At 48.1% G+C, this 25,414-nt stretch overlaps 1 protein-coding gene across 2 annotated transcripts in view; it reads right to left on the bottom strand.

The window, feature by feature from the left end:
- The window catches only part of Steap3 (STEAP3 metalloreductase), a 50,867-nt gene that overhangs the window by 20,555 nt on the left and 4,898 nt on the right, over positions 1–25,414 (bottom strand). Inside the window, exons 1-2 of one of the 2 annotated variants that reach the window (XM_042685248.1) lie at positions 23,322–23,366; positions 326–825 (exon numbers count right to left, since the gene is read on the bottom strand). In XM_042685248.1, coding sequence (XP_042541182.1) covers positions 326–817 — 492 coding nt within the window. In that variant the 5' untranslated portion in view covers positions 818–825; positions 23,322–23,366. Of the gene's footprint in view, positions 1–325; positions 826–23,321; positions 23,367–25,414 lie in introns of those variants that run through there. The other variant, XM_042685247.1, reaches the window with a different exon arrangement.

Raw genomic sequence — 25,414 nt, forward strand, 5'->3', positions numbered from 1 at the left:
CCCGACCAAGTTCAAGCCCTAGGACCAACACAAAAAACCAAACTACAGTATAGAGCTATTACCTTTTAGGAAGCCCGGGTATCAAGGCAGAAAGAACATGGATTTCTAATTCATAGGATTAAGGTTCAAATCCCGGCTTACCAACTGAGGGTCTGTAAGATCACTAATATTCCTAGGCGTCTCCTGCCATGTAAAATAGATTTTTTTTCCAGCTATGAGATTATCTCAGACTATATAGAAAAAGTTGGCATGCTGCTAGCTTATGAGAAAAATGAGCCACATATTTATTATAAAGAGAACTGTTATGAACTTCTTATGAACCTACCTGCCTGTTTCCATCCCTCGGGCCAGCCTGTAGGGTCCAGGCAGAGATGACATTGAAGGCCTTGACCACTGTGCAGGTGGGGAAGAGCGAGGCCAGGAACTCAGCATTAGACTCGCGGTGCCGAAGGTGCTCCTGCTCTGTGGGATTGCTCACATCCACCAGGATCTTGCCGGCTAGCAGGTCACTGAGACTGCACAGCGTGGAGTAGTGCTCCCGGAACACTGCCACGAAGATGACTTCCGGGGAGCTCACTGCCTCCTCCTGGAAAGTTACCTGCGCAGAGGCAGGGAAGAGCCCAGCCGTACGTTTGGGGTTGCGGCTTCCCACCACTACACTGAAGCCGGAGCCCACCAGACGTGTGGCCAGGGAGCGGGCAAAATCCCCGCTGCCCAGGATGCCCACTTTGGGGGCCCCACTGGGGGCCTCCGCAAGGCTTCCATCACTGTCTATCAGGCAGCGACTAATCAGGGGCTTGTCCATCTCCCCTGACATTTTGGTGGCTGCAAGAGAAGACAGAAGACTGGTTATTGGAGGACTCCCGGATTCTCTGCTTGCCACCTCCTCCTTTTGTTCAATGTGCATGGCCAGACCTCAGCCCTGCAGGTGTTCTGAGTGCTCCCCATCCCATGGAGGACAGAGACTCAGCAAGGGGTGGGGGAAGGACTGTTGCCCATCACCAAGTCCTGCCTTGGGATCAATAGGCTTGAGTGCTAGGAAAGGGGATGGGATTTCTGTCCTGATTCTTTTCAGAAGAGTTATGCAATGTGGAATGACCATGCAACCCAGCTTGTAGGGTATTTATGTATGTATGTATGTATGTATGTGTGTATGTGTGCCCAAAGTGGGTTTGAACTCTGGACCTACATGCTGTCCTTGAGCTCTTTTGCTCAAGGCTAGCACTCTACCACTTCTGCCACATGTCCACTTCTGGCTTTTTTGCTCATTAGAGATAAGAATCTCATGAACTTTCCTGCATGAGCTGGCTTCAAACCCCAGTCCCCAGATCTCAGCCTCCTGAGTGGCTAGGATTATAGGCATGAGCCACTGGTGCCCTGCTTGACCTGTTTCTTCATCTTGGGGTCTGTTGCTGGTGTGGAGTTCAATATCTACCAAATGGATGAATGCGCATTGTATCTGACAGTTCTGGGGGACAGTGATGGGACTTCAAGGCATTTTGGGTGCCTTGGGATCTCCTTCAGCGAGCACATGATATCAGTGGATACGAAGGACACCATGGATTTGGGCCAGGGGTCCGCAGTACACCCAGATGGTTAAATTCTATTTTAATTGTCACCATCTGATGCTGGTGATTTTATTCAGGCACAATAGTGAGCACAAATCATGGTAGTGTTGGTGAGTCCTGTGAACTTGTGACCGCACTGACCAAAGTCAGGTAAGGGATTCCATCGTAAAAGCATTCACCCAATAGTATTTAAACTTCTCTAACTGAAAGCTATGGTAGATATCAGATCTGTCACTAGATCATGTTATTCAGCCTAGTACTAAAGAAGCATACACAGTGTTAAAACACTTTTAAGGAAAATAAACAGTATCTGTGTTGCATGTTGGTTCCTTTGTAAGCCTAGAGTGTTTTATGTGTGGAAGAGCATCATCACTGTGAGCACAACGCACACAGGCTTGGCGTAGGATGGTCAAAAGGCTGTCTCTGAAACTAGCTGGGTAGCAGGAGTGGCTTGTCACTACTGCGTGATCCTTCCCCCCACATTTCCATGAGAAGCTCCTAAGACCATGTCAGCACTGGACAGTGGCGGTTGGGGAAGATGGGCTATAACACAGGGTAGAGCCAGGGGACTGAGAAATGAAGCCTCAGCTCTAGCATACATCAGTTGTGTGTCCTTGAACAGGTCCCTACGCCTCTCTAGGCTCCAGCTTCCACCTTTGCCAGTAGACATCCCCATGACAAAGAATATGATCTTAGGGCTGGGAAGGTGGCTCAGTGGTAGAGCGCTTACCTTGCATGCCTGAGGCCCTGGGTTCAATTCCTCAGCACCACATAAGCAAAACGAAAAAAGCCGGAAGTGGGGCTGTGGCTCAAGTGGTAGAGCGCTAGCCTTGAGCTGAAGAGCTGAGGGACAGCGCCCAGGCCCAGAGATCAAGCCCCACAACCGGACCCAAAAAAAAAAAAAAAAAGAATATGATCTTAAATGGTTGAAAAACTGTGACATGGAGTTTTTTTTTTTTTTTTTTTTTTTTTACAAGGGAGCAACGAATCCTGTTTATAGGATACAGACCAAGTACTGCTGTAAAGGCCTTTCTTGAGTCCTGGAGTAATAGCCCTCTTGGGAGTCCATGAACTGGGTACCATGTTAGCTTGCTTTCTCTCTCTCTCTCTCTCTCTTTCCCCCTTCCTTTTTTTAAAAGAGTGGGTTGCAGCTGGTTGCTGGTGGCTCACGCCTGTAATCCTAGCTATTCAGGAGGCTAAAATCTGAGGATCGTGGTTCAAAGCCAGCTCAGACAGGAAAGTCTATGAGACTCTTATCTCCAACAAACCACTCAGAAAACTGGAAGTGGTGCTGTGGCTCAAGTGGTAGGGCGCTAGCCTTGAGCTGAAGAGCTGAGGGACAGTGCCCAGGCCCAGAGTTCAAGCCCCATGGATAAAAAAAAAAAAAAAAGAATGGGTTGCAGACTGCCCTTGAACTTCTGGGCTCAAGTGATTTAACTGACTCACCCCCATGTAGCTGGGACTATAGATCATACTACCCTGCCTGGCCGAGTACCACTCTTGAGTGTCAGGATGGCTGAGGACCGTGCTCCAGGTGGCACAGAGGCAAGTGGAGGAAGGAGACTCCAGCCTATGTTCTACCTAGAGAGCAGGGAGCTATACACTGATGCCTTGAAGAGATGCAGAACAGGAACAACACAGCTGAGATATGAAGTCAGTATGGAAGGGACTGCTCTAACCATCCGTTCCTGTCTTTCCTCTCCCATCTTTCAAGTTGTGATTTAAAATGTCACAGTGTCTCTCTCACAGGGCAGCAGAGATGGTCTGCTGTCAATCACTGTGATAATTCTGCAGGCCCATGTTTCCTGAGTCCCCAGATGGAAGTCACACCTGCACAGACCTGCAGGCCCAACCATGCCTCCAACCCTGCTCTTCCTGGACTTGGCCTCCCTGAAAGACAGGAGCAAGTGTTTCCTGTTTGGTTCATTTGGGGTAAGAGGTGATCAAGTATACTTTGAAAAGAGGCCTCTTGACTCACCCCACAATTCCCACATAGGGAGGGCTGGGCTAGGGGTTTTCCTTAGGGATCCAGGCTGCCTGGCTTGATTCTGACTTGTGTTGAGTGACCTGTGACCTGTCTGTGCCTCAGTTTCCTCAGTTATAAAATGGATAAATAGTTTCAGTAAGCAGACTTTGAAACCATGCTAGGCATATCATAAACCCTGGGTAGGCAGGTTACTGCTACTAGGTGGGAGGGAACCATGTTCTGCACCAGCAGCAGGTCAAGGGTGGAGGAGTAGGGGGCCCCTCCCTGTGTTCCTCTGTCCTAGCAGCAGGGATGAGAGCTGGGCTAGAGGGACACTTGATGCCCAGACACTTGGCACTGGAAAGGCAGGGAGACACACATCGCCCTGCTTTGATGGGGAGGAAGTGAACCACTAGGAGCTTCCTGACAGGCCTGATCACATTTGCCAGTAGATGGATGGTACTAACTGGGTTCTCTCATGGACCAACGTCTGGTATCTGTCTTAGTCCCTAAGTAACTGTTGAGTGCTCTGGGAGTATCAGTAGGGGTAGGTAGATCCTGCATTAGTGACTACTTCTTTAAAAATTTTGTGAGGTGGTGGGAGGGGTTGGATAAAATCTGTCCACAGAGGACAGACACGGGACAGGTGGGCAGGGCTCGGGGCTCGTTTCCAGGTGGGGCTGAAGCCAGCTCCCAAAGCAAAGCCAGATCAGGCTACAGGATAGATGCAACACTGGATGATCTTGAAGAAACGTGTTCAAAACAGCATGGAGCCAAACCAGGGTGAGAAAAGGTGGTCAGACTCGGACTTGGAGTGTTATCTGTGTTGAGCCCATACTTAGCATCCTGGGGAAGGATTGTGGCACTTGGGGTCCTGCTTGCAGTAGAAGAAAGCCTCAGGGAGGGGGTGATTCCATTTCTGCTCTTGACTAGTATCACCCAGCCTCTCAGGGTAGTTTCCCCTCCCCTCCCCTTCCCTTCTATGAGTAGGTGTAACTGCTCTAAGTAAGTTCCCCCTGGGCAGTGGCCATACGTCCTAAGGCCTGCTGCTGGTCTGAAGACCAGTAGGGTTGGGGGCAGAGAAACTGATACAAGTCGTGGAGGTCTGAGAGTCCCTGCAAAGCCCTGGATGTCTGAGCATGTGACCTGAAGGTGAGGATGTTACAAGGCCTGTCTGGGCCCCTGGCCAGGCCTGGCTCCCACTGGGGTTCTATTTATAGATTGGGAGCATGGTGGAGGAGATCACATTGCAGCTGGTGGGCCAGATTCGTAGCCTGCACACAGACCAGCTGCTTGCCTGAGGCTTGGGTGTCCCTGCTTTCACTTCCTGCCTTCAGGGGCAGATTGTGGGCTGTGATTATGGCCAGGAGCCACACCTGGCCCATGGGCAACATGCCAGCTCCAGCCTGTTCTCAGGCAGGCCCTAAGGATGACACCAACAGCTCCCAGCCTTTTCTTCATGGGCAACAGCAGCACGTTGGGCATGGGGCAGCCAGAACAGGCTACCATTTATTCTTGGAGTGAAAAAGTTCTTCCCAAACATACTACACACTTTAAGCCCCAAACTGCTCAGGCTTCCCTCAGTTGTTACTTTTTCCTATTTCTGGGGATCAAACTTAGTAATCTGCCCCTGCCAGAAAGTGAAAGCAGGGATACCCAAGCCTCAAGCAAGCAGCTGGTCTATGTGCAGGTGGGCCTCATACAGTGATCCTCTCTACCTCTACCTCCTGAGCACCTGGAATAACAGGCCTGAGCCACTAGTGCCCTGCTCCACTTAGGTTTTTATGGAAGATTTTTGTATGTCATAAGTATTTTCTCCCTTTGTTAGACTACTGCTTTCTTCCACAAGACCTATCCCCAGGGCCTGCTAATTTGCTAATTTGTTCAAGTGCACACCATCTGGAGAGTTACAAGACAACCCACAGAATGGAAACAAATGGCAAGTGACATATTTGATGAGGGACTTGTTTCTAAATACATAAAGAAGTCATAATTCTTAAAACTTACCACACATTGCTGTAGAAGTGTTAAATGGTGTCACTACTGTAGTAAAGGGTCTGATAGGTCCTCAGAAAAACACAGATTTTTGTTTGTTTCTTCTGCAAGGGTTGGTGATATTGGAGCTTGAATTCAGATCCCTGGCTCTGCTCCACCAATAAGCCACACCTCTAGCTCTTTGCTATGTTAGTTGTTTTTCACTTTTTTTTGGGGGGGGGCGGTCGGGGGTCGGTCGTGGGGCCTGAACTCTGGGCCTGAGTGCTGTCCCTGAGCTCCTCAGCTCAAGGCAAGCACTCTACCACTCTACCACTTGAGCCACAGCACCACTTCAGGCTTTTTCTATTTTTTGTGGTGCTGAGGAATGGAATCCAGGGCCTCATGCATGCAAGGCAAGCGCTCTACCACTGAGCCACCTTCCTAGCCCCTCTACATTAGTTATTTTTGAGATAGGGTCTTGCCTTTTGCCTGGTCCCATAATTGGTTCATAATCTGCCTATTTTATGTTTACTGACATACCTGAGATGCCACCATGTCCAGACATTGGTTTAGAAGGGGTCTTGCAAATCTTTTGCCTGGGCTGGCTTGAAGCTGTGATCTTCCTCCATCTCTACCTCCCAGGTAGCTAGTATTGCAGGTATGTACCACTATACCTGGATAAACACAGGGTTTTTCTTGTTCCCAGTAATTCTGCTCCTAGGTGTATACCCATACCCAAGAGACATGACAGCATATATTCACATGTACAGCTGCTGGACACTATTGGCTCCTCCCTGTGATCCTAGCTACTCAGGAGGCTGAAATCTGAGGATTCAGTTCAAAGCCAACCTGGGCAGGAAAGTGAGACTCTTCGCTTTAAATAACCACCAAAAAGCTGGAAGTGGGAACATGGCACAAGTGAGTAGAGTGCTAGTCTTAAGCACAAAAGCTCAGAGACTGTGTTCCAGCCCAGAACTGGTACAAAAAAATATGTACATCAGCATTTGTAGCACCCAGAAAATAGAAATAACTCAAAGACCTATCAGTGGATGAATGACTAAACAGATGTGGTCTGTCCATAAGTTGTAATAATATTCAGCCATATAAAAGGAACTAAGTATAAATGCCTACACTAACATGGATCAATCTTGAAAGTATTATGCTTGCTCAGTAAGCTAGTTGCAGAGAACTACACTTATTATATAATTGTGTTTAAGTGAAATGCCTACAAGAAGCAAATCCATAAAGACAGAATAGATTAGCTTGCCAGGGAATGGGGTTTGAGGGAAATGGAGAGCAACTGTTCAATGGTATAGGGTTGTTTTTTTTTTAACAAGATGATGGAAATATTACAAAATTGACAGTGGCAGCTGTATAGTTGAACATACTAAATAATAAAACAAATTGACTTGTATACTTTAAATAGGTAAATTATATGGTATGTGAACTATAGTTCAATAAAGTTGTTACAAAAGAAGCTGACAATCGACTGGGTACTGGCGGCTCAAGTATGTAATCCTAGTTAAACAAGAGGCTGAGATTTGAAGGTCTCAGCTCAAAGCCAGCCTGGGAAGACAAATCAGAGAGACTCTTTTATCCAGTTAACCCGCAAAAAGCCAAGTGGAGGTGTAGCTCAAATGGTAGAGCGTCAGCATTGAGCAGACAAAGGCCAGTGAGAGGATGAAGCCCTGAGTTCAAGCCACAGTTCTTGTGCGTGCGTGCACGTGCGCGGGCACACACACACACACACACACACACACACACACACACACACACACACGAAGTTGATAATAACCATATTTTTTATGCCCTGGCTTCCGTCCCCTTTATCAGATGCAGACTGTCACTGGTGTATATAAACTAAGAAGCTACAGAGCTCTGAGGGACTTGCCGTAAGCATCATGCCTGTTTTGTGACTTGATGCTGCTGGCTCTGCACCCTTCTTGGCTATTTCCTAGTTGGTTTTTTTCTCTCTTTCTTTCCTTTTTTTTGGGGGGGGGGTCAGTTGTGGGGTTTGAACTCAGAATCTGTCCCTGAGCTCTTTTGCTCAAGGATAGTGCTCTACCACTTTGAGTCACAGCTCCACTTCCAGTTTTCTGGTGGTTCACTGGAGATAAGAGTGACATGGACTTTCCTGCCTGGACTAGCATGGGACTGTGATCCTCAGATCTCAGCCTCTTGAATAGCTAGGATTACAAGCGTGAGCCATCAGCACCCAGCCCCTAGTTGAAGTTTCTAAGCTCCAGAGAGTAATTAATATTGTTATAGTTGTTGGTGGAGAAATAGTACCTTAGGTTGAACCACCTCCAGGGCTGGGTGGGACTTGTAGCCCTTGCTCTTCCAGCTGCTTTTGTGTATGCCACTCACATAAACAGACTACCATTCCTGAGCCCTGTGGGGTGGGTTGGTATGTTGAGATCAGAGGCCCATCCAACCAGCTCCCGGGGTGGTCAGGAATGGAACACACATGTTTTGGTGGGAAAGTTGGGAGGCATTAGCCGCCTGGAGCAGGGAGGGTATTAAATACCGTGTGTAGCTGGAAATCAACCACAACTACAAATCTGCTAAGTGTGGTATTGGGTCTGACTAGTTTCCTGCTATGGTTTGAACATGCTTGGTCCCATAGGTTGAAATTAAATCTCATTCTGAGATACTGAAAGATGATACCAGGTGAAATCCTTAAGAAGTAATTAGAAGTAGTATGGTGTCTTAGGTCAGTAATCCTGGCCTTCAGGATGCTGAAGCAGGAGTTTGAGGCCAGTGTAGATAATGTGGTGAGAATTTGTCTCAAAATAAAACAAACAAAGGATAAGAAGAAATGATAAAAAGAAATCCAGGTATTGGTGTCTCACACTTATAATCCTAACTACTCAGGAAGCTGAAATCTGAGGATCACAGTTGAAAGCCAGGCTAGACAGGAAATTCCCTTAAACTCTTATTTCCAATTAACCAGCAAAAAACAATCAAACAAAAAAATGGAGCTGTGGCTCAAGTAGAAAGAGCACCAGCCTTGAGAAAAAAGAAAAAAAAAAGCTAAGGAACAGCACCCAGGCCCTGAGGCCCTGAGGTCAAGCCCCAGTACCAGCACAAAAATTAAATTAAATTAATTAAAAATAAAAAAAAGTAGGGGCTGGGAATGTGGCTTAGTGGTAGAATATTTGCCTAGCATGCAGGAAGCCCTGGGTTTGATTCCTCAGTACCACATAAACAGAAAAAGCTCGAAGTGGTGCTGTGGCTCAAGTGGTAGAGTCACAGCCTTGTGCAAAAAGAAGCTCAGGGACAGTGCCCAGGCCCTGAGTTCAAACCCCAGGACTGGCCAAAAAAAATTAGTTAAAAAAAAAAAAAGTAAATAAGAATCTGCATTAATGGGTTAGAGTAGATTCCTACAAAAGCCAGTTGGGCTAGATCTCTTTGCAATGCCTTGTGCCACTTTGGAATCTTACCACCGAAGAGGGCATCACCAGCTATGGCCCCCAGATGATAAAGCAGAACTTAGAGCCATAATAAACATCTTTTTTTAAAAAATAAAGTACACAGCCTTGGGTATTCTGTTATAGGAACAACAAACTAAGATTCTTCTTTCTCTCAAGCTCATCCATTCCCAAATTAGGTAGAGGATCAGAGTAGGCCCAAGACTCTCCAAGGCTTGCCCTGAAAACTACCTTAAGTCCTTGGCAGCTTACCCAGCCAGGCTACACTGCCCTTAATGCTACTATCAGGAAACATCTAAATAGTCTATATTTATTAAGGACTGATTACCTTAGGGAACTTCAAGGTTACTGGACAAGGGTACAGCTTGGAGGCAGCCTGAGTCATATCTCAACCTGACTGCTTACCAGTTAGGGGCTGCTGAAGCCACTTACCTTTCTGAGCCCAGTTCCTACATACAAGAGATGCAGTAACTTTAATGTATTGTAGTACGGGTTAAAGGCCACACTTTGGGCTTGTTAAATTCACTCTATTTTCTTTCTTTCTTTTTGTCAGTTGTGGGGCCTGAACTCTGGGCCTGGGTGCTGTCCAGAGCCCTTCAGCTCAAGGCTAGTGCTCTACCACTTAGCCACAGTACCACTTCTGGCTTTTTCTGCTTATGTGGTGCTGAGGAATTGAACCCACGGCCTCAGGCATGCAAGGCAAGCATTTTATCATTGAGCCATCTTCCCAGTCCTTCACTCCATTTTCATTATATTCCTCTGTCTAGGATTTTTTAAAACCATTTTTGTCTGTATAAAGCAGATATAGATACCATCAAATCAATATACCAAATGGACAAAATTTCAGTTTTCTAAAAATGTGCTCTAAGATAATGCCCTGAGTGTTCACACATTCCTCCTGAGATGGCTGACAGAGAGGAGACACAGCTGTCTGGGACTTGAGGAAGAGGGACAGCAGGGCCAGGGGAGGGGGACACTAGGACTGGCATAAGGAGCAAGGCACCAGGATATTTGGTATGGGCATTGGGCTCCTTGCCAGTACAGTCCTCAAGCCATGGGGTTCCCAAGGATCCTCAGCACCTGCATCAGCTTCTGCCCCGAAGGACAGCCCATCTTTGTGAAAAGCATCTCCTCTTTCCCCATTTGTCTCCTCTCCTGATTTCCAAGTTCCTTCAGGACAAGAGGTCGGCACTGCTGAGACTCCAGCACTCATCAGTGCCTAGCACAATCAGTCTGAGTGTGCTGGCCTCCGCAGAGGCCATGAAGCTCTGCTGGGCTCTTTCCCTGGGATTCTGATGTTGCTTGTCCAGGCACCACACTCTGAAGCTACTAAAGTAGGCGCCCAAGAAAGGACTGTGCATGTAATAGTCTTGTCTTTCCAGGATTTCTTTTTCCAGGTCCTTATAGTCAGCCCAGGCCCCAGCCCATCTCCTCCATAAAATTCCCCTTGGCTATACGGACCCCCAGAATGGTCTCATCTTCCTCTTAGTTGTGAGGGTCAAGTGCATTCCCCCTGCCCCTCCTGTTACATGTGGGTCACCAGACACAAGAAGGGGTAGAGGAGAGAAGTAGTATTGGCATGGGGTCACAAAGATCTAAGAGGGGGAAGGCAAACCCATTAACTCCCAGGGGCCTGAGTGTCCTGGCTGTTCAGGAGTCCAGATAGTGACTGGACATGGTGGCTCATGCCTATCATCTGAGCTACTAAGGAGGCTGAGCTCAAGAGGATGCAGATTCAAAGCCAGTCTGGATAGAAAAGTCTTCCCCACTCCATCTCTAAAATAACCAGCAAAAGGCCAGGTTAGAGTTTTGGCTCAAATGGTAGGAATCCAGCTAACAAGTAAGCCAAGTGAGTGTGAAGCCCCGAGTTCAAATGCTAGTGCCAGGGGCAGGGGTGGGGCGGGAAGGATGGGGGAATCCAGATGACCACTTTCCATCCAGGACTGTCTCACTTCCTCAATTCAACAACCTAGCTGGGAAGACTGACTCTTTTGAGTAGCTCATCACGGGGACGTCAGGTGGTCAGGGCTGCTTTCCAAGTCAGGAGAGGAAGACCCAGTGGTCAGCACCACGGCCAAGGACTCAAAGCAGCAAGAGGTGGTGTAGTCTCAGGCTTCCTTTGCTGCATCTCCTAGAGAAATCATTCACTTAAGAGTCAGTCTAGGTGGACAGGGCCCTCTGCAGTTGTGCAGCACACAGCCTGTGCAGCTATAAATTATGGTCAGTTTAGCCGGGCGCTGGTGGCTCACGCCTGTAATCCTAGCTACTCAGGAGGCTGAGATCTGAGGATCACAATTCAAAGCCAGCCCGGGCAGGAAAGACCGTGAGACTCCTATCTCCAATAAACCACTAGAAAACTGGAAGTGGCGCTGTAGCTCAAGTGGTAGAGTGCTTGCCTTGAGCTGAAGAGTTAAGGGACAGCACCCAAGCCCGGAGATGAAGCTCCACGACTGACAAAAAAAAATTATGGTCAGTTTGACCAAACCTCCTTTAAGAAATTTTCCCATTTATGAGTTCCTGAGCCTCCACTAGGTACCAACAGGAAGTAATGCACTAGGGCCATGGGGGGCGGGCGGGGGGTGCGGCTCAGAAGACAACCTGCCTTCCAGGTGTTTTTAGGAGAATGGCCAATTACCCTATGCACATCAGTGCTGTGTGGTAGGGAGCAAAATGCTCCAATGAGGGCCAAGTCAGGGAAGAAGGGCTTAACTCTGCCTGGGGAGCCCAGGGAGGTGGCATTTGGAAGTATCTTGCTCCCTGTGGGCTGGTTAGTCCAGCCAGGCAGGATGCCATCAGAGAGCAGTACTTGACTCTGCAACCTCAGCGTCTGGGGTCAGGTGATTTCTTGCTTTCCAGGGAGATCTGAAGCTGCAAAGCCTGGGGCCAGTTGGTCTTGTGGGCTGTGGCTGCCCTGCCTTTACCCTGGCCATGGTGCAGGATCTGCAGAGTCAGGAAGGAGCCTCGGCCCCAGGCCAGAGCAGGGAATGTGTGGACAAAAAGATAGGGAGGGCGGCGGAAGCCAAGACACACAGAGGTAACACCAGGGTTTCAGCTGAGGAACTCAGCCTGCCTTTGCCAGTCTGAATGTCATGCTTGGGGATGTCATTTTTCTCTGGTTTTCATACTATGAGTGCCCTTTCCAGAAAGCCTCTGGAAGGCATTTCTTCCTGCCTCATCCCTCCCTCTTCCCCCTCCCCTTTCCCACCCCCCCCTTGACCCCCTCCCCCCCTGCCCTGGGCAGCTGCTTCCTTTTGACTAATAGAGACACTGAACTTGGCCTATATGTTCTCTTCAGTTGCTTTGCATGCAAAGCATCATACAGCCCCTTCTCAATCTTGCCATGGGACAGCTCCAACTTTTGCAAGAGTCCCCAAGAGCTCCCAAGACTAACTCCAGAAGCAGCTCCTGGAATGGGGGTGGGGGCGGGGAAGGAGATGTGCATGTGGAGAGGGGAACCTCATGTTCTAGGACGCACTCAGTACTTTGATGCTTCATGTGCCTATTAACCTACTAGGTAGAGGCCACTTCTTAATTTTGTGCCTCTGGGGCCCAGCACCCAGTAGGTGCTCAATTGATGTGTATGGCTTGAGTGAAATAACTTCTGGATTCTGTGCATAAGGGCAGGGTGTGCCCGTGGGTCTTGGCAATTGTCCCAGAACCTAGCCAGGGCTTTCTGTACCTTGAGATGATGAAGTAACACATGGATCTCTAACCCCACTGCAGTGTAGTGATAGGTCAGATTTAGCCTAGTATTTCATTATTTGAGAAACTTATTAATACATAGGCTTTTGCATGCACAGCTGTGTTTAAATACTGCAAATAACTATAAATGCATAAAAGGCTCCTGCAGCTTTGATCAAAGTAGAAAATCTGAGGGGCAACCAGAGTATAGCTCAGTATGGGGTACAGTCCAAGAAGGCTTTGGGGATGGTGGGTTAATGGCTTCTACAGTAAAGCAGAACAACCATATAAAGCAACCAGTCTCCATCAGACAGGAGTGCCAGGAGACACAGGTGAGACCCTACCAATGGCAGATATGCCCTGCCTAGCTGGGCCAGCCTATTCCATAGTTTCATTTCTGAGATCCAAATCGCAGGCTTTTTTTCTGCTCAGGATGTAGGACCTCAGGTCCAATAGGAAGACACAGACCACTCCCTAAGAAGTCCAAGGAGTAGAAGTGGGGCTAGCTCTCCAATCCCCTCTCCCCTCCCCACACGTCTATGTTAATAGTAAACCTACTGCCATTGATAGGAACAAGTCACACCTCCCAGTTAGGCAAACAAATCTCATTTTACTGACCTGAAATGTATGGAGGTTCCCTGAGTTACAATGGAGGTACTGCCAATAATACCATCATGACCTCATCATGAATTGCGTACTGTAAGGCTGGAGAAAGATCCAAATGGAAAATGTAAAGTGTGGTCTCTAGTAGATGCTTACTCAGTTTACATCATCATCAAGTTGAAAAACCCAAAGTTGAACCATCAAAGCTAGGGACTCCAAATTATTTAAAAAAAAAAAAGCTGGGGACTCTATACAATGGAAGTGAAAGTCAGGACCCTGGCTAGGCAAGCAGAAGCAAATCTTAGGGATGTTCCCTAGCACCACCTTTTCTAACACATATCTGCCCTGTGTAGTTTTCCTTAAGAAGGAGCAGGGTTAGCACACCCCAGTGCCCAGCAAGTACATGGCACCAGCACAGCTGAAATCACCAGGAGTCAAATAAAGGACTAGGAGGTGAGGCCCGACTCTCATTGTGGAGGGGTCATGACCTTGGATGTGACCCACAGTAAGCTATCATTGCTTCTACTTTGCACATCACAAACCAAAGGTCTGGACAGGTTAGGGGACAGGCTCCAGGCCTAGTCACTAGCTCTGGGCTGTGCCAGGACCTGCTGCCTCTGGTCCTGTCCAGTCTCTCCATCCACACTGAATCAGGGGTGGAGAGGGTGAAAGCCCCTATATATGGGTGTCACAGGTAGTTATCTGGCCAACAAGAGGCTCATGCTTGCTCTCTTCCCTTTAGCTTTCCCTCCCCCCTGAGCTTCCCTAACCCATTTCCCAGCTCATCATTCTGAGGCTGATTTTGCAAACCTGGAGATGCCTGCCCTCTCTCCTAAATCCTAAAACCACAGCCAGCACAGCTCTTTCTGGGTCTCTTACTGGCCCAGAAAGAGGGATCTCAGGTTCCTCTCCCCTCCCACCAGTACCTCTCTCACTGGATAGAAGAGATCTCAGAGAATGTCCGCCTCAAATCAGGATTGAAAAGTGAGGTGAGGGCCATATACATCTTAACTGCCTCATTTATATTTCCTCTGTGGGCATTTTCCCTTTCTGATGGACTCTTGCAAACATTTCACTGTTATATTTCTTGTAATACTGCCTGGAATTGTTATTTAGACATCATAAAAAAATCATTATATTTTAAAAAGAAAGGCGGATATGTTCTTACCAAAGAGAAGACAGAAAGCTCGGGCACACACATTAGCCAACACACACACACACACACACACACACACACACACACACACACACACACACACACACACACACACACACACACACAGTTTGGTCTGATGGAAAACAGAATTTTACCCCCACATCGCTTTGCAAAATAAAAGCGAATGAATAATTTATAAGGCTTTTTACAAATATCTAGATTTCGAAGCATCCTAGAAAAATCCGGTTCGATTACTTGAAGCTGCAGTTCCGTGATAAACCAATGCAGAAATGGTTCCCAATAAGTAAAATTTATAATTCCCAATGGACTTGCTTTCTACAGAAATGCACCATAAACATTAACAGTTCTTTTTTTTTTTTTTAAACACACACACCAGAACCCACAAAGCAACTGCTCTCTGCTCTTGCTACCTGCAGGCACTGTGATAAATCCTGGAACCCTTTACTTTGAAAAGGCTTCTGTCTTAATTGCCTGGACTCCACTCCTTCCACAGGAGGCTGAAACAGAGGAGACCATCTTTTCCTTTCTTTTGCCAAGAACCCCATTATACTGTACTCTTTGCTGCCAGTCCAAGGCAATGCAGCCCCCTGGGAGAAATCTAGTTCTCTGGAGATATAGGACACACTCCAATAGGCCAGGGGCTAGCTTAAGACTAGGGCCTGCCACTCCCCGTGCCACCTCTGAGCTGGATCGGAGCCCTATCTGGACTTACCAGCTTCAGGAAGGTTTGGCATCTGGCCAATGCAAGGGTCTGAAGTTTTGGTAACTCCACTGTGAGCTGGATCACCCCTCTCATTCAGGTCTCCACCTGCGTCCAGCCTGACCATAGCTTCTCAGATGGGGCCTGACAGGGAGCTGGGTTGCCTCCTCTTCAACCTGCACTCTTGCTGTGGTCTCAGCGGCTGGCCCAGGAATGGTGACTGATAAGTCAGTCAGAATGTGCCCTGAGAGAGAGCAGTTCTTCCAGAGACTTCCTGTTTGGGGAGGAAACCTCCCTGGTGATAATTAGTGGCTCAGCCTCTGGTGTGTTTGCTACAGGAACTGTGGTGGGACAGCCACAAAACAAATAAATGTCATCCCAGTGCAAGATGTATATATATATATATATATAGAGAGAGAGAGAGAGAGAGAGAGAGAGAGAGAGAGACAGAGACAGAGACAGAGACAGAGAGAGACAGAGACAGAGACAGAGAGAGGAGGGGGGGAGAGACTCTTAAGCAACAATTTATCTGGGTGCCAGTGGCTTTTGCCTATAATCCTAGCTACTCAGGAGACTGAGATCTGAGAACTGCAGTTCAAAGCCAACCCCATGCAGGAAAGTCCCTGAGACTCTTATCTCCAATTAACTAGCAAAGAGCCAGAAGTGGAGCTGTGGCTCAAGTGGTAGAGCCCTAGCCTAGAGCAAAAAAGCTCAGAGACAGCACCCAACTCTGAGTTTCAGTCCCAGGATCCATATACACAATCACATATGCACATATAAACACACACACACACACACACACACACACACACACACACACGAAGGAAAGAAAGAAAGAACGAAAGAAAGAAAGAAAGAAAGAGAGAAAGAAAGAACGAGAAAAGGAAAGGAAAGGAAAAGAAAAGAAAAGAAAAAAGAAAGCAATTTATCAGTTTCTACAGAGGTAATTTATTGCCATTATCACAGCTGACTTAGTCAATTGACACAGCATTTTGTGTGGCCTAAGGGTTCACTGTCATCTTTACCTGTCACATGGTATCCATGGCAAGAAGAAAGATGAACAGACAGAAAGACACACAAACAGAAGACAGTTCTGTCATGAGGGCAAATCTTGAGTGTCAGCTGAAGACACGAGGATGTGTCCACCTGCTGCTGGTGGCTTTCAACTGACCCTGCAGGCTACACCAGCAGTCCCATGAGACAGAGGCTTACAGACTTCTGCACTGTTGAAGTGAATTATGCCCAGTTTAGGCTTATGGAGAAGACTAGTTGACTGCGGAAAAAGCTGGAGAGAACAGTAGCTCCAAGCAGTGCTGGCCTTGAATACCAGAGCACCCAGGGCCAGGTTGAAGGCAGGTATCCTCTTACCTCTTACAATCACCAATAATCATTAGAGCAGAAACAGAATTGTACTCATTGAGGTGGGCCCTGCCACTGTTTCTCCCCCTGCAGTGAAGCTTCCTCAGGGCAAGGGCAGATACTGGAATCTTCCAGCTCAGGCCAATATAGAGATTTTTTTTTCACTACCCCCCTTCTAGGACTGTCCTCTCCTCACTTGGCTTACTACATCTCTCTGTCTCATCCTAGTCCTCCCTTCCTTGAATATCCAACCCAAGCTCTTGAGCACTGAAGGCATTTCTGCCCCCATGCCCACTGTGATAGCTGGCTCCAGTAGACACAGTGCTTTCAAGTCAAGAGATTCCCAGAATCCACCACAGTTGCCCAGGGAGCAAGAGTGGCAGGTTTCTGGGAGGTTCCTGGTGAGATCCAGTCACTGGGTGAGGACAGAGGTGGAGGAGGGATGCTCAGGGGTTCCAGTAGAGCTCTAAACACAGTGTTCCTGTCAGTGTGGTGGGTGTTCCTGGAGCTCCCCACCCTGGAGAAGCGGAAAGGACACTTCCCTAGGAAAGAACCCCTGCCAGGCAGAACACACAAACACCGGACAGTTCCCCAGGCCTCACCTGCTTGGGTGGGGGGGACACACTGAGATCAGAGCTGTATACTAACTTCCCCCCTCTCTTAGTACCCCACACAATTATTCTAGATGTTCAACAGGAGTTAGTTACAACAAGGGCCCTGGGAGGACAAAAAGCAGCCTGGACAAATTTGGGTATTTTTTGGTTGTTTTTTTAAATATGCTTTTTATTGTAAAAATACTGTACAGAGGGGTTACAGTTACATGAGTAAAGGTAATGAGTAAATTTCCTATTAAGCATTGTTGCCTCCTCCTTTGTTTTTCCCCTACCATCCCTTCCTTGCATCCTCCCCAACTACTTCCCCCGCCCCCTGCCAAAAATGTAAAGTTCTTTTTCAACATAGTGTCTTGTACATCTCATTGTTACAATGGGTCAACCTGTACCCCTATGTAAGCATTTTGTTTTTCCCCTTCTCCTCCCCAAATTAGAAGATGTAGGTCACCAAAATCAAATACAGTGAAAACAGGGGTTATACCTTGGGGGAGGAACATACCAAAGAAACAACAAAAAAAAATCACATAGTACATTATAAGAACGTTAAAAACAATAGTAAGAAAGAAAAAAAAACCACTTGTGTCCCTGTCTTGGGGTTCATCTCACTTAACATCATCTTATATGGTCATATGTATACAGCTTTTGACTTTTTCTGCTTGTCCTAGTCATATACTAGTTGTTGCAAATAAGGGAAATCATGGGACCTATGTTTCTTTAGCCTGGCTTGCTTCACTTAATATAATTTTTTCTAAGTCTTTCCATTTCCTAACAAATGGGGCAATGTCATTCTTTCTGATGGAGGCATAGAATTTCATATATATATATATATATATATATATATATATATATATATATATACACACACACACACATATATATATATATATATATAGGCATAGAATTCCATATATATATATATATATATATATATATATATCACATTTTCTTGATCCATTCACCTACTGAGGAGCCATCTGGGTTAGTTCCATGTCTTAGCTATGGTAAATAATGCTGCAATAAACATAGTTGTGCTGGTTGATTTAGTATACCCTTGTTTGTGATCATTTGGGTAAATGCCTAAAAGTGGGATTGCTGGGTCAAAGGGAAGCTCTATGTGGAGTCTTTTGAGGAACCTCCATACTGCTTTCCAAAGTGGTTGAACAAATTTACACTCCCACCAAGAATGCAGTAGGGTTCCCTTCTGGCCACATCCCCTCCAGCATCTGTTATTAGATTTCTTGATTATAGATATTCTAAATGGGGTGAGGTGGAATCTAAATGTTGTTTTGATTTGCATTCTTTTTATGGCTAGAGAAGTTGAGCATTTCTTCATGTGTCTATTGGTCATTCTTATTTCCTCTTCAGAGAAGTTTCTCTTTAAGTCTTTAGCCCACTTATTTATTGGGCAGTTGTTTCTTTGAGGATTTATTGTTGGGGGAATTAATTTTTGGAGTTCTAAGTATATTTTAGATATGAGACCCTTGTCTATTGTATAGCTAGTGAAGATCTTCTCCCAATCCATGGGCTTTCTATTGATCTTTCTAGCTATGTCCTTTTCCATGCAGAAGCTCTGTAGTTTCATGTAATCCTATTTGGCCTGGATAAATTTCTAAGAGCCTGGAGTTGTGCTCTCCATCTCTACCCACAGATCCAGGATTCCTGGGGGCAGGGCCTTCCAGGATGGTGGGCCACCCAGCCTCCATCACAGCCCTTGGGTGCTGGATCCAAGGCTTCCTTCCTTTCTAGATCTGGCCAATATAAGCCATCTCCAAGAACTAGATACTGAAGCCTTGGGCCTTGTCCCACCTTCCAAAGCGTCTCAGGCCTCATATCCACACTAGAGCTGACTGGACAGCAACCTCACTGAGTCCAATCTAGGCTAATAAGCCCAATGCAGGCCAACTCCCCCAACACACTCAACACACAACAAACACACTAAAGTCCAGTTCTGGGCCAATTTACACTCTATCTTCTTACCAAGTGTGTTTATCTTCACATAGGCTCTCACTCCAACTGTGGGTGTCCTGTCACCCTTGAAAACCCATCATGAAAATCACAAACCTACTGCCCCTATAGCCAGACTAAAACACCACAATTACCAGAAAGCTAGAGTGATGAGAGAGGTCTGACTGTGAACCAAGGTCCTGGTAAAGCCTGCCAATCCCCACATTCCTTTACAGTTGAATCACAGGCAAGTTTTATCCTCTGGAACTATACACAGATTTTACATCTTAATCTCCTAATCTGATAGCTGAAAAGGTTTAAAAATGGGCTCTTTGGGGCTGGAGTGCAGTGTGGTGGTAGAGCACTTGGCTAACAGGCTCAAAGCCTGAGGTGAGTAAAGGGCAGGAGATTATGATTCACTAGCAGTCACCAATGTCTGCCCGCCTTGCTCCAGCACAGTGGCCAATGCCTCTAACGTGGGGGCAGGGAGGCAGTAACTCTGGTTTTGAATCCTGATGCACAGTAGCTGTGGGCCCTGGGCCTAGCTGAGGCCATTTCCTTACTCTTTTATTCAGAAATTTAGAGAATGGGAGTGGCTGCAGCCAGGGGCTGCACACCTGTGGTCACACCTGTGGTCCTAGCAACTCAGGAGGCTGATATCTGAGGATCTGAGTTCAAAGTCAGCCCAGGCAGAAAAGTCCATGAGACTCTTATCTCTAAATAACTAGCAACCCCCCCCCCCCCCAGAAATGGAGGTGTGGGTCAAGTGATAGGGCACCAAGCTTGAGCAAAAAGCCAAGGGAGAGCATGAGGCTTTGAGTTCAAGCCCCACTATGGCATGCAAACAAATAAATAAATAAAAACAAATGATAGATGTGACACTCATCCTGCTACATGTGTTAGTCAACTGGTTTTAGAGTAGCTAGCCCAAATTAGTACTCAGTAAACACTTGTTGAATAAATATATGATAAGCAGAATATTGGCGGTAGCTAGGAGTCTCAGATTTGAGGTTAAAACAAGAGTCTCTTCTGTCCTTGGAACAGTTATGTGTTGGGAAAAATAACATGATCGTCTCCAAACAGTCCCAAAGCACAAATGAGCTCATGTATACAACTGTGCTTGGCCTAGGGCCTAGCTTCAGGGAGGTGGATTGGTCAGGGATGAGGACTGTCATCTCAGATGTGGGTGTGTGGTTTAAAACAAGCAGGCCAACCACAGGAGGGGCTGACAAGCTGGAGAATGCAGAGACGTGGGATCTTTGGGAAGCAATCTGGACAGGGAGTTTGGTCTCTTCAGGGGGCAGATGGGAGGCTGTGAGACCTGAGCAGCTGAAGAATGTTTGGATACCACCCAAGGTGCATACCCTATACTTGCCTTCCACTCTCCAAGTTTAGAGAGGAATGGAGTTGGCAGAGAAGGGTAGCAATAGAAAAAAGAGCACTTAGGGCTGGGAAGGTGACTCAGTGGTAGAGCGCTTGCCTTGCATGCCTGAGGCCCTGGGTTCGATTCCTTAGCACTACATAAGCAAAAAGCTGGAAGTGGTGCTGTGGCTTAAGTGGTAGAGCGCTAGCCTTGAGCTAAAGAGCTGAGGGACAGTGCCCAGGCCCAGAGTTCAGGCCCCACAACCGGACCCAAAAAAAAAAGAAAGAAAGAAAGTAAAAAGAGCACTTGTCCTTTCAGGAAAGAGAAAAGGTAAGTAAGTGAAAGCATTCTAGAGTGGTAGGTCACCAATTTTGTGTGAAAAAGCTAAGGAGGAGAATAAGGCTCTGAGTTCAAGTCCCAGAACCAGCACAAAAAAAAAAAGGAAGTTGGCCTTAGGTTTTAAAACAACTACTTAAACTGACAAGTTTTCTTTTAAATCCACAGGCCCATTCCTGGTCCAGATGCTAGAAAGTAATTTTATGGAGGGCTGAACTCAGCTCCTGCCCACTTAGCCCAAGAAATCCTAGCCACTGCAGATGGATAGAGGGCAGGAAGGGGTAGAGACAGCCTCAGCTACAAGGCAGGAGAAGCCATTTCCTGAATGTCTATTCCTGGACTCTCATCCCAACCTGAACAGGTTTCCAGTTACAGGTTGCATGGAAAAGGAAGTAGGTAAGTCTTCTCCCAGGCTAGCAGTATGGGCCAAAACATTGATCAGTTATCCTGGGGCCTGGAAGTGAGGTCAGCTCTGCCACAGAGAACTTGAAAGCTACACTCTGGGCCTCCCTAACCGTCTTTACGGCATTCTTAGAGCTCAGAAGGGCAATGAACCTGGAAGGTCCCATTCGATTGACACTCAAATCCCTAAAGAGCAAGAGCTATTCAATGTACTCATACAACTTAGTGTTTCTCACTGCCAGGCAGGCACCACTGCCTCTGCTTTATGAAGATACCATGTCTGAAGCCCTAGGCAAAGTATCCAGATGAAGAAATATATAAGAAATCTGAGGACTCTGCTGCACCTAACTCCAAAGCCAGGCTCTCCTCCATCAAACATCACCAGCCTTCACGGCACCCAGTGCTCAGGTGTGCGATTTGGACTTTGGTCAAGAACTTTCACACTCTCACTTTTTAACCTGCCTTGAGGCCCTGCCCAGTACACAGGTCTCTAAGTCCTAGAAAGGAAGAGCCTGTCTAAGGAGGAAAGGAGATAGAAATATATTTGATTTCTCCTTTCTGCAAAAGGAATATCTGTGGGTACAGGTGACCTGACTGGGTCCTGGAGACCTCAACAGGTTTGGGGCAGGCTGTTCAATCTTCAGGTGACCAGGTGGCCCAGCCTAAGTTTCTCACTGCTGGCTCTGAGGCTAATATAACCATATCTTCATCCCAGATTGCCTGGCTGGGGCGTATGTACCATTCAAAGAGCTTCCCCAAGAAGCCTTCCCCTTCCCCTATCTCTGCCCAGTGACACCATCTACCCCACTATGCCTATTCTGACATCCATCTATCACACACTAATTAGGCATTTGCAGCCACTGGTGACAGAGATGAATAAAACAGTCTGGGACCTCCAGATGCTTCTAGCTGATTGGGTCAATTGCTAGCAGGACATAGCCATGTACATTTTAAGAGAACCTCTAATCCTAGCTACTCAGGAGGTCGAGATCTGAGGATTTCAGTTTGAAGCATACAAATCCAAGAAACTCTTATTTCCAATTAGCCAGCAAAAAGCTGGAAGTGGTGGCATGGGTCACCTTTGACTCAGCAAGAGCATGAGGCCTGAGTTCAAGTCCTAGTATTGGAGAGGGGGAAGAAGAGGGAGAGAGGCAAGGAGGCAGGGGGGCCTTGAATGTGATTGAGGGGGCCACCCTGGTGAGACCCTTGGGTCTTGTGGGCATTCTAATTCCATCCTCTGAGGATAATAACGACCTGTCTCTCCTAATAGTAGGCTCATCTACGGTGTCCAAGTCAGAAGACTGGGTTGGAATTCTACTTCTGCAACTTGCTACTGGCCACTTGCAAAATACCCATGCTCTCTGGGGCTCAGCATCTCCATCTGGAACAAGAGGCAATAATGCTGCCTTCCTGCTGTGAGGATTAGCTGGAATGTAGTGCACCCAGCCCTTAGCAAGGGGCGTGGCACACATAAATTCGCAATAAGTATTTGCTATTAATTACATCATGGCTGCACTCCGAAGGGCAGAAATACCTCCCTGGGGGGCATTTACTTAACACCCGCCCCTTTTGCAGGAGATATACTGGTGACCTCCGACTCTGGGAGGCCTCTCGGCTCCCCAGGTCACATCTCCAACAAAACCTCCCCCTCACCTCCCAACCTCCTCCACCCATCGCGAACCGTGTCTCGGGACATCCAAAACGCCGAATGCAACCCTCTCATTCATCTAACCAGGGACCAAAGTTCTAACCACACTTTTCCGGGCAGACGGCTACCCAATTTCTGGGAAACGGGCAGGAGGGGGAACTTTACAGACTAGGACTCGGAGTGCAGAGGCGAGTCCCGGCAGCCCGGCCTCCGAGGTACAAGGTCGGCGCCCCCGCCGCGGCGCGGGAGGCGTGGGGCGGAAGGTCCCGCCCGCTCAGCCCGGGGACCCGCTGGGGAGGCGCGGGGTGCGCGGGACTGCCGCCAGCCGCGTCCACAGCTGCACCCCAGGGTCCGGACCCCTGTTCCCGCTCCCCGCACCCCGCCCGGCCCTGCACACGGGGTGGGGCACCAGGACCCAGCTCCTCTGCCACCCGGAGCACGGTTCTAGGGGTCTGAGCTCGCCGGACGGGTAGTGAACACTCTAGGTGCAGCCGGGCGGGAGCCCCGGGGACCCGAGGCAGCCCACTGCCCCGCGGGGCCCGGGGAGGAGTCACTCACCTCAGCGGCCCGCCGCTCCGAGGTGCGACGCCGGCTGCAGGTTCCCCCCACCCTCCCCGGCCCCGCCCCGCCCCGCCCCGCCCCGCCCCGGAGGCGGTGGCTCGGCTCCAGGCTCCGCCCCGCACGCGCCCCGCCCACCACAGGCTCCGCCTCCCGTCGTGACCCAATCCCCACCCACCGCCTCGCTCCGCCCCGGCCGCGCCCGCCGGCTAGCTCCGCCCCCTGCCCAGCCCCGCGCTGGCAGGCCTGTCAGGGAGGTGGCCACCAGCCAACCCGCCGCCACCGCTTATCCGACTCGGCCAACTTACCCCAGGCTGCAATCGCCAAGCTGCAGGGTCCTGGGTCTCTGCCCCGCCCTGCATCTGAGGAAGCCACCAACGACTCTCCTCCCTCCGCTCCTGGCTGGAAGTTCAGGACTAGCTAGGGGATTTGCACAAAGTGAACAAGAACTCCTGACAGTCTGTTAACGGGGCAACTGGGTATGGAGGACAGAGTGACTTCTGATACCTCCTTCTCAACTCCTTTATAATCGAGGTCATAATGGCTGGTCCACTGGTAGGTTAAGACTGTAGAAGAGGTATACCAAAGCCAAGATGTAGGGAATGCAGAATAAGGGAGGGAGGGGGGTCTTTACCTCCTCCTAATGGAAGTGTGGGACAGAGGGGCCTCTCCTTTTTCTGCCAGTTTTATCCAGGCCTGTGTGGTCCTATGGCATGCCTATCCCTTGTCTCTTAGGGCAGATCTTTGACTATTTCTTGGAGTCTGCAGTTTCAAGGCCTGGGCCTTATGTTTACCATACCATCCTGACAAGGTGTCCCTACCCTGGGACTGTCAGGGTTTCATAAGCAGGGAGCTGGGACTCAGGATGTCACTGGATATAGTCACCACCTGCTTCTGACAACTACTCCCCTCCCCAAACAAGTGAGGAAATAGAGGTACTTCACCCAGCTTCCGAGAAATTGAGTGGGGATTTCCTAGCCCCTTCAACTCTTTCTAGAATATCCCATCAGCCCCTGATAAATGGCTCCAAATTACTCTTTTAAAAATTTGTTTTAGATGAGGTCTTCCTATGGTGCGTAGACTGGCCTTAAACTCATAATCTTCCCTGCCTCAGTCTCCTGAGTGCTGGTTTTGCAGGCATACATCTAGTTTCAAGTCACTCTTAAGAAGTTGAAGAGGGCCAGTGTAGTGAACATACATAATTCCAGCTACTCAAGAGCTGGAGAATCATAAGTTCAAGGCCAGACTGGGCAAAGGTAATGAGGAGACACTCTCAAAAACAACAAGGGCTGAGAGCATAGCTCAATTGGCATAGCACTTGCCTAGCATGAACCAAGCCCTAGGTCTAATCCACAATACAAAAAAAAAAAAAATTCAGAGAAGACTTGCTTCTAGGAATCCCAACTGTATCAGGGAGATAAGGGCTAGAAGGTCAGAGGTAGGACATGGCTTCAGGAATGGGCCTACAAAATGAGATGGCTGGGGAGTCAGAGTTCTGCCCTCACACAACCTGTGAGACTTCTTCCTATGAGAGCCTTACCTACCACAGGCTTCCTCCTCTTGTCACGTATTCCTGTCCCAGCTCTCTACCCTGCCAAGTCCCAGGTTCCCTCTGGTCTCCTTCAAGGAGCCTCCTGCCCCACCTTGACCAGCACCAACACTCTCTGCACTCTAAAGGCAGCTCTTAAGTCCTTTATCCATTCATGTCAATGCTCCCCAGGGCTGGATCTGAGCACAGTAGCTGGTCTTTAAATGTCTGTTGGCCTGATGGAGATCTCTTATCATCCTACTTACAACTCCAGTGAGTGGTACATGCAGCTAGAGCTTGGGAAATGGAAGTCCTGGTGGAGGAGGGGAAATAATGTTGGAAGGCTTCTTGGATCCACCTAATGTCCCATGATCATGGTGGATTTCTTTGTAGGGCTCCTCATATGTGGGGGTTGTCTGAAGGAGGCTAGATTGACAGAAATGACTATCATAGCCAGGAATGGGATCATATGCCTAGCTATTAAGGAAGCTGAGATATAAGGATTACAGTTCAAAGCCAGCCTGGGAATGGAGGTTGGCGAGATTTTATCTCTAATTAACCACCA

Source organism: Dipodomys spectabilis, unplaced genomic scaffold, assembly GCF_019054845.1.
Source record: "Dipodomys spectabilis isolate Male_0828 unplaced genomic scaffold, ASM1905484v1 ptg000094l, whole genome shotgun sequence".
Taxonomy (NCBI): domain Eukaryota; kingdom Metazoa; phylum Chordata; class Mammalia; order Rodentia; family Heteromyidae; genus Dipodomys; species Dipodomys spectabilis.